Below are 12,710 nucleotides of genomic sequence, written 5' to 3'. Positions count from 1 at the left end.
GGGCTACCAGGGCCTGAAGCTCACTGACTCTACGAGCCGAGGTAACTGCCACCAAGAAAATGACCTTCCAGGTCAAGTACTTCGGATGGCAGGAATTCAGTGGCTCGAAAGGAGGTTTCATCAGCTGGGTGAGAACGACATTGAGATCCCATGACACTGTAGGAGGCTTGACAGGGGGCTTTGACAAAAGCAAACCTCTCATGAAGCGAACAACTAAAGGCTGTCCTGAGATCGGCTTACCTTCCACTTGGTAATGGTATGCACTGATTGCACTAAGGTGAACCCTTACGGAGTTGGTCTTCAGACCAGACTCAGACAAGTGGAGAAGGTATTCAAGCAGGGTCTGTGTAGGACAAGAGCGAGGATCTAGGGCCTTGCTGTCACACCAGACGGCAAACCTCCTCCAATGAAAGAAGTAACTTCTCTTAGTGGAGTCTTTCCTGGAAGCAAGCAAGATGCGGGAGACACCCTCTGGCAGACCCAAAGAGGCAAAGTCTACGCCCTCAACATCCAGGCCGTGAGAGCCAGGGACTGGAGGTTGGGATGCAGCAGAGCCCCTTCGTCCTGCGTGATGAGGGTCGGAAAACACTCCAATCTCCACGGTTCTTCGGAGGATAACTCCAGAAGAAGAGGGAACCAGATCTGACGCGGCCAAAAGGGAGCAATCAGAATCATGGTGCCTCGGTCTTGCTTGAGTTTCAACAAAGTCTTCCCCACCAGAGGAATGGGAGGATAAGCATACAGCAGACCTTCCCCCCAATCCAGGAGGAAGGCATCCGACGCCAGTCTGCCGTGGGCCTGAAGCCTGGAACAGAACTGAGGGACCTTGTGGTTCACTTGAGATGCGAAGAGATCCACCAGGGGGGTGCCCCACGCCCGGAAGATCTGTCGCACCGCACGGGAATTGAGCGACCACTCGTGAGGTTGCATAATCCTGCTCAACCTGTCGGCCAGACTGTTGTTTACGCCTGCCAGATATGTGGCTTGGAGCACCATGCCTTGACGGCGAGCCCAGAGCCACATGCTGACGGCTTCCTGACACAGGGGGCGAGATCCGGTGCCCCCCTGCTTGTTGACATAGTACATGGCAACCTGATTGTCTGTCTGAATTTGGATAATTTGGTGGGACAGCCGATCTCTGAAAGCCTTCAGAGCGTTCCAGATCGCTCGCAACTCCAGAAGATTGATCTGTAGATCGCTTTCTTGGAGGGACCACCTTCCTTGGGTGTGAAGCCCATCGACATGAGCTCCCCATCCCAGGAGAGACGCATCCGTGGTCAGCACTTTTTGAGGCTGAGGAATTTGGAAGGGACGTCCCAGAGTCAAATTGGAGCAAATCGTCCACCAATACAGGGATTCGAGAAAACTCGTGGACAGGTGGATCACGTCCTCTAGACCCCCGGCGGCCTGATACCACTGGGAGGCTAGGGTCCATTGAGCAGATCTCATGTGAAGGCGGGCCATGGGAGTCACATGAACTGTGGAAGCCATGTGGCCCAGCAATCTCAACATCTGCCGAGCTGTGATCTGCTGGGACGCTCTCACCCGCGAGACGAGGGACAACAAGTTGTTGGCCCTCGCCTCTGGGAGATAGGCGCGAGCCGTCCGAGAATCCAGCAGGGCTCCGATGAATTCGAGTTTCTGCACTGGGAGAAGATGGGACTTTGGGTAATTTATCACAAACCCCAGTAGCTCCAGGAGGCGAATAGTCATCTGCATGGACTGCAGGGCTCCTGCCTCGGATGTGTTCTTCACCAGCCAATCGTCGAGATATGGGAACACGTGCACCCCCAGCCTGCGAAGCGCCGCTGCTACCACAGCTAGGCACTTTGTGAACACCCTGGGCGCAGAGGCGAGCCCAAAGGGTAGCACACAGTACTGGAAGTGGCGTGCGCCCAGCTGAAATCGCAGATACTGTCTGTGAGCTGGCAGTATCGGGATGTGTGTGTAGGCATCCTTCAAGTCCAGAGAGCATAGCCAATCGTTTTGCTGAATCATGGGGAGAAGGGTGCCCAGGGAAAGCATCCTGAACTTTTCTTTTACGAGATATTTGTTCAGGGCCCTTAGGTCTAGGATGGGACGCATCCCCCCTGTTTTCTTTTCCACAAGGAAGTACCTGGAATAGAACCCCAGCCCTTCTTGCCCGGATGGCACGGGCTCGACCGCATTGGCGCTGAGAAGGGCGGAGAGTTCCTCTGCAAGTACCTGCTTGTGCTGGAAGCTGTAGGACTGAGCTCCCGGTGGACAATTTGGAGGTTGAGAGGCCAAATTGAGGGTGTATCCTTGCCGGACTATTTGGAGAACCCACTGATCGGAGGTTATAAGAGGCCACCTTTGGTGAAAAGCTTTCAACCTCCCTCCGACAGGCAGGTCGCCCGGCACTGACACTTGGATGTCGGCTATGCTCTGCTGGAGCCAGTCAAAAGCTCGCCCCTTGCTTTTGCTGGGGAGCCGCGGGGCCTTGCTGATTCGCACGCTGCTGACGAGAGCGAGCGCGCTGGGGCTTAGCCTGGGCCGCAGGCTGTCGGGAAGGAGGATTGTACCTACGCTTGCCAGAAGTATAGGGAACAGTCTTCCTTCCCCCGAAAAATCGTCTACCTGTAGAGGTAGAAGCTGAAGGCTGCCGGCGGGCGAACTTGTCGAATGCGGTGTCCCGCTGGTGGAGAGACTCTACCACCTGCTCGACTTTTTCGCCAAAAATGTTATCCGCACGGCAAGGCAAGTCCGTAATCCGCTGCTGGACTCTATTCTCCAGGTCGGCGGCACGCAGCCATGAGAGCCTGCGCATCACCACACCTTGAGCAGCGGCCCTGGACGCAACATCAAAAGTGTCATAAACTCCTCTGGCCAGGAATTTTCTGCACGCCTTCAGCTGCCTGACCACCTCCTGAAAAGGCTTGGCTTGCTCAGGGGGAAGAGCATCAACCAAGCCCGCCAACTGCCGCACATTATTCCGCATGTGTATGCTCGTGTAGAGCTGGTAAGACTGGATCTTGGACACGAGCATAGAGGAATGGTAGGCCTTCCTCCCAAAGGAGTCTAAGGTTCTAGCGTCCTTGCCCGGGGGCGCCGAAGCATGTTCCCTAGAACTCTTAGCCTTCTTTAGGGCCAAATCCACAACTCCAGAGTCATGAGGCAACTGAGTGCGCATCAGCTCTGGGTCCCCATGGATCCGGTACTGGGACTCGATCTTCTTGGGAATGTGGGGATTAGTTAATGGTTTGGTCCAGTTCGCAAGCAATGTCTTCTTCAGGACATGGTGCAAGGGAACAGTGGACGCTTCCTTAGGTGGAGAAGGATAGTCCAGGAGCTCAAACATTTCAGCCCTGGGCTCGTCCTCCACAACCACCGGGAAGGGGATGGCCGTAGACATCTCCCGGACAAAGGAGGCAAAAGACAGACTCTCGGGAGGAGAAAGCTGTCTCTCAGGAGAGGGAGTGGGATCAGACGGAAGACCCCCAGACTCCTCGTCAGAGAAATATCTGGGATCTTCCTCTTCCTCCCACGAGGCCTCACCCTCGGTGTCAGACACAAGTTCACGGACCTGTGTCTGCAACCTCGCCCTGCTCGACTCCGTGGAACCCCGTCCACGATGGGGGCGTCGAGAGGTAGACTCCCTCGCCCGCATCGGCGAAGCTCCCTCCGCCGACGTAGTCGGGGAGCCTTCCTGGGAGGTGGCCGCGGTCGGCACCGCACGCGGTACCGACGTCGGGGACCTCAACCTGGGCGATGGGCCAGCCGGCGCCACGCTCGACGGTACCGGTGGCGCAAGCACCGCCGGTACCGGAGGGGTAGGGCGCAACAGCTCTCCCAGAATCTCTGGGAGAACGGCCCGGAGGCTCTCGTTTAGAGCGGCTGCAGAGAAAGGCTGAGAGGTCGATGCAGGCGTCGACGTCAGTACCTGTTCCGGGCGTGGAGGCTGTTCCGGGCTGTCCAGAGCGGAGCGCATCGACACCTCCTGAACAGAGGGTGAGCGGTCCTCTCGGTGCCGATGCCTGCTGGGTGCCGAATCCCTCGGCGACCCAGAGCTCTCGGTGCCGACACGGGGAGGAGACCGGTGTCGATGCTTCTTCGATTTCTTCCGAAGCATGTCACCGGAGCTCCCCGGCACCGACGAGGAGGACGTCGAATCCACCCGTCGCTTCCTCGGGGCCGAGACTGAAGAAGGTCGATCTCGGGGGGGCTGTACCGCAGGAGCCCTCAGGGTAGGGGGAGACCCACCCGAGGGCTCACCGCCACCAGCAGGGGAATGGACAGCCCTCACCTGCACTCCACCCGATGCACCACCGTCCGACGACATCAGCAGACGAGGTCCTGGTACCACCGACGTCGATGCAGCTATCCGATGTCTCGGCGCCGATGCAGAGGCCCGATGCCTCGATGCACTCGATGCAGGGGCGGCCGAGGAAGATGGTCTGGACGCTGACGACGTCGATGCACTCGAAGATCCCGGTGCCGATGCCGACGAAGAGCCCGAGAACAACACGTTCCACTGGGCTAGTCTCGCTACCTGAGTCCGCCTTTGAAGCAGGGAACACAGACTGCAGTTCTGAGGGCGGTGCTCGGCCCCCAGACACTGAAGACACGACGAGTGTCGATCAGTGAGCGAGATAACCCGGGCGCACTGGGTGCACTTCTTGAAGCCGCTGGAAGGCTTCGATGTCATGGGCGGAAAAAATCACGCCGGCGAAATCAAAAGCCGAAATGGCGAAATTTGAAGCACCAAATTTAGAGGGAGAAAAAATCTCGACCGAGGCCGAAAAAAGGCCTACCCCGACGACGAAAGAAAACTTACCGGGGCAAAACAGCTGGAAGTACGGGGAGGATTTACACGAAACCCGGCGGGGGGTTTCCGGAGCACTTCCCGACTAGGACAAAGCTTTCCCGAAGGAAAAAAACACGTTCAAACAAATTGGACGCGCGAGGTCGACTTTCCGGGGCTCGACACGGCGAAAACACGACCGTACCGAGTGCGGACAAAAGAAGACTGGCCGGCTCGAGCCGGTTTCGGGCGGGAAGACGGCCGCGCATGCGCGGTGCGCGCGGGCGCGCGAGGGCTAGCAAAGGACTTTGCTAGTGAAGTTTCCGATTGGAGGGGCTGCCGTGGACGTCACCCATCAGTGAGAACAAGCAGCCTGCTTGTCCTCGGAGAAAAGGTGTCACACTCACCCGAGAGCCACATCAGAACCAGGGAAAGGCTGTCAGAGGATAGAACACATTCTACTGTCATGGAGGTGGGTACGGCATTTGAGGCTGGCATAAAGGCTGGAAAAAAAGTTTTTAAAGTGTTTTTTTTTTTTGGTGAGAGGGTGTTAGTGACCACTGGAGGAGCCCGGGGAGGTCATCCTCGATTCCCTCCAGTGGTCATCTGGGCAGTTGGAGCACTTTTTTGGGACTTGTTTGTGAAAAAAAAGGGTCCAAAAAAAGTGACCCAAAATCGCGGTCAAAGCGCCTTTTTTTTTCCCGATTATCAGCTAAAGACGCCCATCTCTCCTCGGCCAATAACCACACCCCAGTTCCGCCTTCACCACGTCTCCGACGCCCCCATCAACTTTACCCGTTTCTGCGACGGATTGCAGTTGGAAACGCCCAAAATCAGCTTTCGATTATACCGATTTGGGCGCCCACGGGAGAAAGAAACCCATCTCCCGATTTGTGTCGCAATATAGACGTTTTTCTCTTTCGATTATAAGCAGGCAAGTGTCTTTAAATAAAAAGCAGAAAAAGATTGCAAATTAACACTGTCAATTGCTGAGGAAGATGTAAATAGGAACACACATAGTTCAAAATGTCTGTGTATGACTGCCGGAAGCCTAAGAAATAAGATGGGATAGTTAGATTGAAAATTCTGCAGGAAACAAAACACATCTTGGAATCCCTATGGATTGAAATGGATGGATTCCATGTGTAAAGGGGAAAAGGATAATGATAGGAGTGTACTACCATCCACCTAAGATGAACAGACATGTAGAAATGTTATCAGAAATTAGGGAGGCTAAAACTGGGCAACACAATAATAATGGATGATTTCAATTACCCTGATATTGACTGGGTAAATATTAACATCAGGGCATGCTAGGGAGGTAAAATTCCTTGATGAAATCAAGAACTGCTTTATGGAGCAGCTGGTACTGGAGCCAACAAGGAGGAAAATTTCTAGACCTAGTCTAGAACTTCTCTTTGAAAGTTCTGAGAGAAGAGTAAATCTCTGTGGGTAAGTGATATTATTTTATTCTGAGCTTGGTAACAAACGATTAGACTTTAAAAGAGAACTGTAGAATATTGATAAACATAGAATTTTAAAATAAAAACAATAAGCAAGCAAACTTCACTAGCTAGTCTCCATATCCTTTTCCCCATAGTTTTAAAACTTGAAGTTTTTGCCACAGCATTAACAGATAGTCTCTAGAAGGCACAGAAGGGCCCAGTTCAATCCTGGCAACACAATAATAAGGGGTGATTTCAATTACTTCGATATTGACTTGGTAAATGTAACATCAGGGTATGCTAGGGAGGTAAAATTCCTTGATTAAAGCAAGAACTGCTTTATGGAGTAGGTAGTACAGGAGCCGACAAGAGAAGAAAAAATTCTAGACCTAGTCCTTAGTGAAGCGTATGATCTGGTGTGGGAGGTAATGGTGATGGGGGCCGCTTGATAAGATAACAGTGATCATAATATGATCTGATTTGATATTAGCTTTGGATTAAGTATACACAGGAAATCCAATATGTTAGTGTTTAACTTTCAAAAAGGAGACTATGATAAAATGAGAAGCAACTGCAAGGGTCAAAGATTTACATCAGGTATGGATGCTGTTCAAAAATACCATCCTGGAAGCCCAGGCCAAACATATTCCGTGTATCAAAAAAGGAGAAAGGAATACCAAACGATAGCCGGCATGCTTAAAAAATGAGGTGAAGGAAGCTATTAGAGCTAAAGGAAAATCCTTCAGAAAATGGAAGAAGGAACCAACTAAAAATAATAAGAAACAGCATAAGGAATGTTAAGTCAAATGCAAAGCGCTGATAAGGAAGGCAAAGAGGAAATTTGAAAAAAAGATTGCGTTGGAGGCAAAAAAATACATAGTACAAAATTTTCTAGGTATATTAAAAGCAAAAAAAAAAGCAAAAGAATTGGCTGGACCACTAGATGACTGAGGGGTAAAAGTGGCAATCAGGGAAGACAAAGCCATTGCGGAGAGATTAAATGAATTCTTTGCTTCTTCTTCGCGGAGGAAGATTTGGGAGAGATACCGGTGCCAGAAATGGTATTCAAAGCTGATGAGTCAGAGAAACTGAATTAAATCTCTATAAACCTGGAGGATGTAATGGCTCAATTTGACAAACTGAACAGTAGCAAATCTCCTGGACCGGATGGTATTCATCCCAGAGCACAGATAGAATTGAAAAATGAACTTGCAGAACACTATTGTTTGTAATATGTAATTAATCTTTAAAATCAAGCATGGTACCGGACGACTGGAGGGTGGCCAATGTAATGCCGATTTTTAAAAAAAGGTTCCAGAGGAGATCCAGGAAATTATAGACCGGTGAGTTTGACGTCTGTGATGGGCAAAATGGTATAGACTATTATAAAGAGCATATTCAAAAGCATGGATTAATGAGACAAAGCTAACATGGATTTAGTGAAAGGAAATCTTGCCTCAACAATCTATTACATTTCTTTGAAGGGGTGAACAAACATGTGGATAAAGGTGAGCCGGTTGATATTGTGTATCTGGATTTTCAAAAAGCGTTAAACAAATTACCTCATGAAAGACTCCAGAGGAAACTGGAGAGTCATGGGATAGGAGGTAGTGTTCTACTGTGGATTAAAAACTGGTTAAAAGATAGAAAACAGAGAGTAGGGTTAAATTGTCCGTATTCTGAATGGAGAAAGGTTGTGGAGTTCCCAATGGGTCTGTGCTGGGACCGTTGCTTTTTAACAATTTATAAATGATCTAGAGATGGGAGTAACTAGTGAGATAATTAAATTTGCCGACGACACAAAGTTATTCAAAGTTGTTAAATTGCAGGAGGATTGTAAAAAATTACAAGAGGATCTTACAAGACTGGGAGACTGGGCATCCAAATGTAACTGCAAAGTGATGCATATGGGAAAGAGGAACCCAAACTATAGCTATGTGATGCAAGGTTCCATATTAGGAGTCACCGACCAGAAAAGGGATCTAGGTGTCATCACTAATATGTTGAAACCCTCTGCTCAGTGTGTAGTGGTGGCAAAGAAAGCAAGTAGAAAGTTAGGTATGATTAGGAAAGGAATGGAAATCAAAAATAAGGACATTATAATGCCTTTGTATCGCTCCACGGTGTGACTGCAGGCCGGTCGATATTGGGTATCTGGATTTTGAAAAAGCGTTTGACAAAGTACCTCATGAAAGCCCAGAGGAAATTGGAAAGTCATGGGATAGGAGGTAGTGTCCTATTGTGGATTAAAAACTGGTTAAAAGATAGAAAACAGAGAGTAGGGTTAAATGGTCAGTATTCGCAACGAAGACGGGTAGATAGTGGGGTTCCCTAGGGGTCTATACTGGGAATGCTGCTTTTTAACATGTTTATAAATGGTTTAGAGATGGGAGTAACTAGTGAGGTTATTAAATTTGTTGACGACACAAAGTTATTCAAAGTTGTTAAATCGCGAGAGAATAGTGAAAAATTACAAGAGGACCTTACGAGACTGGGGGCATCTAAATGGCAGATGGTGTTTAATGTGAGCAAGTGCAAGGTGATGCATGTGGGAAAGAGGAACCCGAATTATAGCTACGTAATACAAGGTTCCACATTAGGAGTGTGTGCAATTCTGGTCACCGCATCTCAGAAAAGATATAGCAGAATTAGAAAAGGTACAGAGACAGGAAATGAAAATGATAAAGGGTATAGGATGACTTCCCTATAAGGAAAGGCTAAAGTGTCTAGGGCTCTTCAGCTTGGAGAAAAGACTGCTGAGGGGAGATATGATAGAGGTCTATAAAATAATGAGTGGCGTGGAATGGGTAGACATGAATCACTTGTTTACGCTTTCCAAAAATACTAGGACTAGTGGGCACAAAATAAAGCTACAAAGTAGTAAATTTAAAACAAATCGGAGAAAATATTTCTTCATTCAATGTGTAATTAAACTCTGGAATTCATTGCCAGAGAATGTAGTAAAAGCAGTTAGCTGAGCCGGGTTTAAAACAGGTTTGGATAGCTTCGTAAAAGAAAAGTCCATTAGCCATTAAGATGGACTTGGGGAAAATCCACTGCTTATTTCTAGGATAAACAGAATAAAATATATTGTACTGTTTTGGGATCTTGCCACATACTTGTAATCTGGATTGGCCATTGTTGGAAACAGGATGCTGGGCTTGATGGATTGGTCTGTCCCAGTATGGCCATGTTTATGTTCTTATGTAACTTTTTCCCCAAAAGTCTCTCCTATCCTGTGTTCACCTTTCTGAAGCAACTTCCTATGGATAGGAGACACAGAGGAAAAGCCCTGGAGGGGCCGGCCAGAGACAGACCATTTTCATCACTGCCTCTGTCTGCAATCTGCCATGCATTTGGAGGACTGAATTGGGAGCAGAAAGATGCCAACCCACAAGGGGAAGAGATAGGGAGGGAGTACGGTTCAACTGCAGGTGACCCCTACCACTGAGCAGCCTGGGGCATTTTGCTAGGCTCACTCAACAGTAGCAACAACCCTGCCTTTGAGGATAACCTAAGAAATAATCAGCTTTACCCCCTCAATCTAGCTAAAAAGCTGTGTTCTCCCCTTTTTGCATGTTGGAACCTAGCTGCTGGTACTATGCAGAAGTGTGCCAATGCTCAGGAGTTCTAAACATTTTCTATGATTCCAAAGCAGCTGACGGTACATTTTCAAGGTAACAATTATGAATGGAGTGAAATGTTCCCTTACAGGCATATAACCCAGAGATCCCCAAATTCAGGGCCAAATGCAGCCAAGCAGGCTAATTTTCTCAGGCCTACAATGAGTAAAGGTGCCTTTTGGGCGTGAGCAAAAAAACCCAAAAAGCATCAACAATTTTCTCCAGAGCAAGGGTGCTGCTGCTTCACCGTACTCCTCTACCAGAGAAAATTGTTGATGCTCTTTGGTTTTTTTGCTCACGCCCACAAGGTACCTTTACTCATTGAAGCATTAGGTATGAACTACCAGTTTCTTCTTTTTCAAAGTGCATCAGTTATATATGCATGGTCTTTTTAAAGACCATCTCACTATTCCCATCTAGTTTTATTACCACTCTCCGCACCATCAGACTCTTGAGGCAGGTATTTGTATGCGAAACACGGTGCCATGTTGAGTCTTGATTTTTTTTTTAACTTTATTAACAATCTATAATTACAAGCACAAATACTTGAATAAAAGTTTAAAAAAAAATACTTGAATAGGCAATACAGGCTATCCAGCTAATTATTACATTAGTTCACATAATAATATGAAACATTAGAAGAAAAAATATTAGCCTTCTTTAGACCACTAATGGTGGGGAGAGAGTCATGCTATCAGGAGATATATAGAAAAATAATAACTAATAATGAACATAGCTTAGCACACTATAAGCCTGAACAAACATTATATTAGCAATCAAACTTGAAAAGATATCAAGCCTTTCCCAACTTTTTAAGATCAACAAAAGCTTTTAAATGTTCTGGTTGAAAGAAAATGTATTTAAGCCCTAAGTACTTAATCACACATTTGCAAGGATAGTTTAGGTAAAAGTGAGCTCCTATTGCAAGTGTTTCTTTCCTTAGGGTCAAGAACGCTTTTCTTCTTTCTTGAGTTTGCCTGGTCACATCTGGATACATCCATATCTGTTTCCCATAGAATGGAGTCTTTGATTTTCGAAAGAAAAGTCTTTTTATAGCTTCTACATCTTGTTCAAAGACAAGTGAGACTATTAGAGTCTTCCTTTCAGAGTTTTCAGACATGGATAAGTCGAGAATCTCTGACAGATTTAAATTTAGATCTCTTTCATCAACTTGTTGAAGTTGTTGAGGCTCTTTATCCAAGTCTGCTTCTTGGATCTTTTTTGTAGGCGCATAAAAAATGCGATTAATTGGCGGTTTATGATCAGGGGACTATCCCAGTATTTCTATGAGATATTTTTTAAAAACTTCTAATGGTGTAATTCCAAACGTATAGGGAAAGTTCAAGAAACGTAAACTTAATCTGCGACTGAAGTTTTCTATTTGCTCAATTCTTCTATCAATCAAACTTTTATCCTTAATAGTCATATTAGAAACATCTTGAAGTTTTTTCAACTCTACATTTATAGCTTTCATTTGATTAGTAGAGTCTATTTTAAAAGTCTCAAAAGATTTAGAAAGAGTTTCAATAGTACTCACAAAAGTCGTTATTTGATATTTGTTTTTATGTAATAAATTTTATTTGTTGAACCTGTGGTTTGTTTTGACCTTCCTCATTTCCCACTTCTTGGTTTGGCACTGTTCTTTCTGTCAGCACATTTTTCTTCCGACATATCATTTGCATTCCGCTATGTTTACTGCAACAAGAGTAACGATTTTTTCTTCAGCATGTGTGTTAGAACAGTTAGTGCTGAATCTCAGTACACTGTTCTAATTCACAGTTGAAATGATATGAGCCAAGTCTGCACTCATTCATGCTTCCTGAATATCTAATTTTTCCAGCAGTAACTAGTAGGTAACTGGGACCTGAGTTATAAAGATGTACATTCCAAAAGCTTAAAAACATTAGCAACTTTGCCCCATTTGGTAGTGGTAGAAGCAGCCTTATTAATTGAAACAGAAGTCTGGTGTCTCTCAGCAAGTGCCTTCAATACAGGTTTTATGACAGGCAATTACTTAAAAGTGATTATCTACTCCTCAAATATATGCATAAGGCTGTAATGCATCAATGAACTCCTTCATTTGAAGCTTTCTGAATAGCAGCGGAGTCTTACATACCTAGGCTCCCTGTTGCAAATGCAGATTGCAATGCAGCAGCTAGACATGGTGCCATTTGCTGGTAGTAAACTGTATCTGGACAAATGCAGGCTGTTGCACCAACTGCTCCAGGCCAGCTTCGGCTTGGTCGAGGAAACCCTACCAGAAACACCGGAAGAGTGAAGAGTGCAAGTAAGGGAGAAGAAAGTATTGAAGAAAGGATGATAACAGTCAGCACAAAAGGGAAGAAGATAATGTTGAGTGCAATTAAGCCGGAGGTAGATTTCCTGCGCTGTTTCTTCTCGGTCCAAGATGTCACAAGAACAGTTACTGCAAACTGTAGTTTCAAGATAAACTGACAAAGTCTATCCCGCATTATAGCAATCTGTGGAGATTAAACCACAAATTTTTGGTATTAGTTTTGCATCATTCAATAAGTTTTGTATTTTATTGTAAATCGCCTTGATTTGACTATTATCAAGACTGGTGATACAGCAAATGTTTTAAGAAAGCAAGCTTTTCATTAGCATAAAAAATTAGCCTTTCTAATGTTTAATTCTTCAACTCAGAGGACAGTGGACATTCTATACAAACACTAAAGAATATTTTCCAAATAAATCTTATCAAGTAAATCGCATCAATTTTTATAGAAGTAAAGCATAGCTGCCTACCTATAGTAGGAGTTAGGGATCAAGGGCCACCATTAATAACTGATGTCAAGTCACCAAAACATGGAACACATTTCCAGAGCTTTCTTCTCAGAGATCTCTTCGGCATATGTGTAT

General features: G+C 46.4%; 1 protein-coding gene across 1 annotated transcript in view; it reads right to left on the bottom strand.

The window, feature by feature from the left end:
- The window catches only part of PCNX4 (pecanex 4), a 146,013-nt gene that overhangs the window by 53,966 nt on the left and 79,337 nt on the right, over positions 1-12,710 (bottom strand). The window contains 1 exon segment of the mRNA XM_030213787.1: positions 11,947-12,310. Within this exon segment, the coding sequence (XP_030069647.1) occupies positions 11,947-12,310 (364 nt within the window).

The sequence above is a fragment of the Microcaecilia unicolor genome, chromosome 9 (genome assembly GCF_901765095.1).
Source record: "Microcaecilia unicolor chromosome 9, aMicUni1.1, whole genome shotgun sequence".
In the NCBI taxonomy this organism is placed as follows: Eukaryota; Metazoa; Chordata; class Amphibia; order Gymnophiona; family Siphonopidae; genus Microcaecilia; species Microcaecilia unicolor.
The sequence above is the reverse complement of the archived record's forward strand: the minus strand, read 5'-3'. Positions and strand labels throughout refer to the sequence as shown.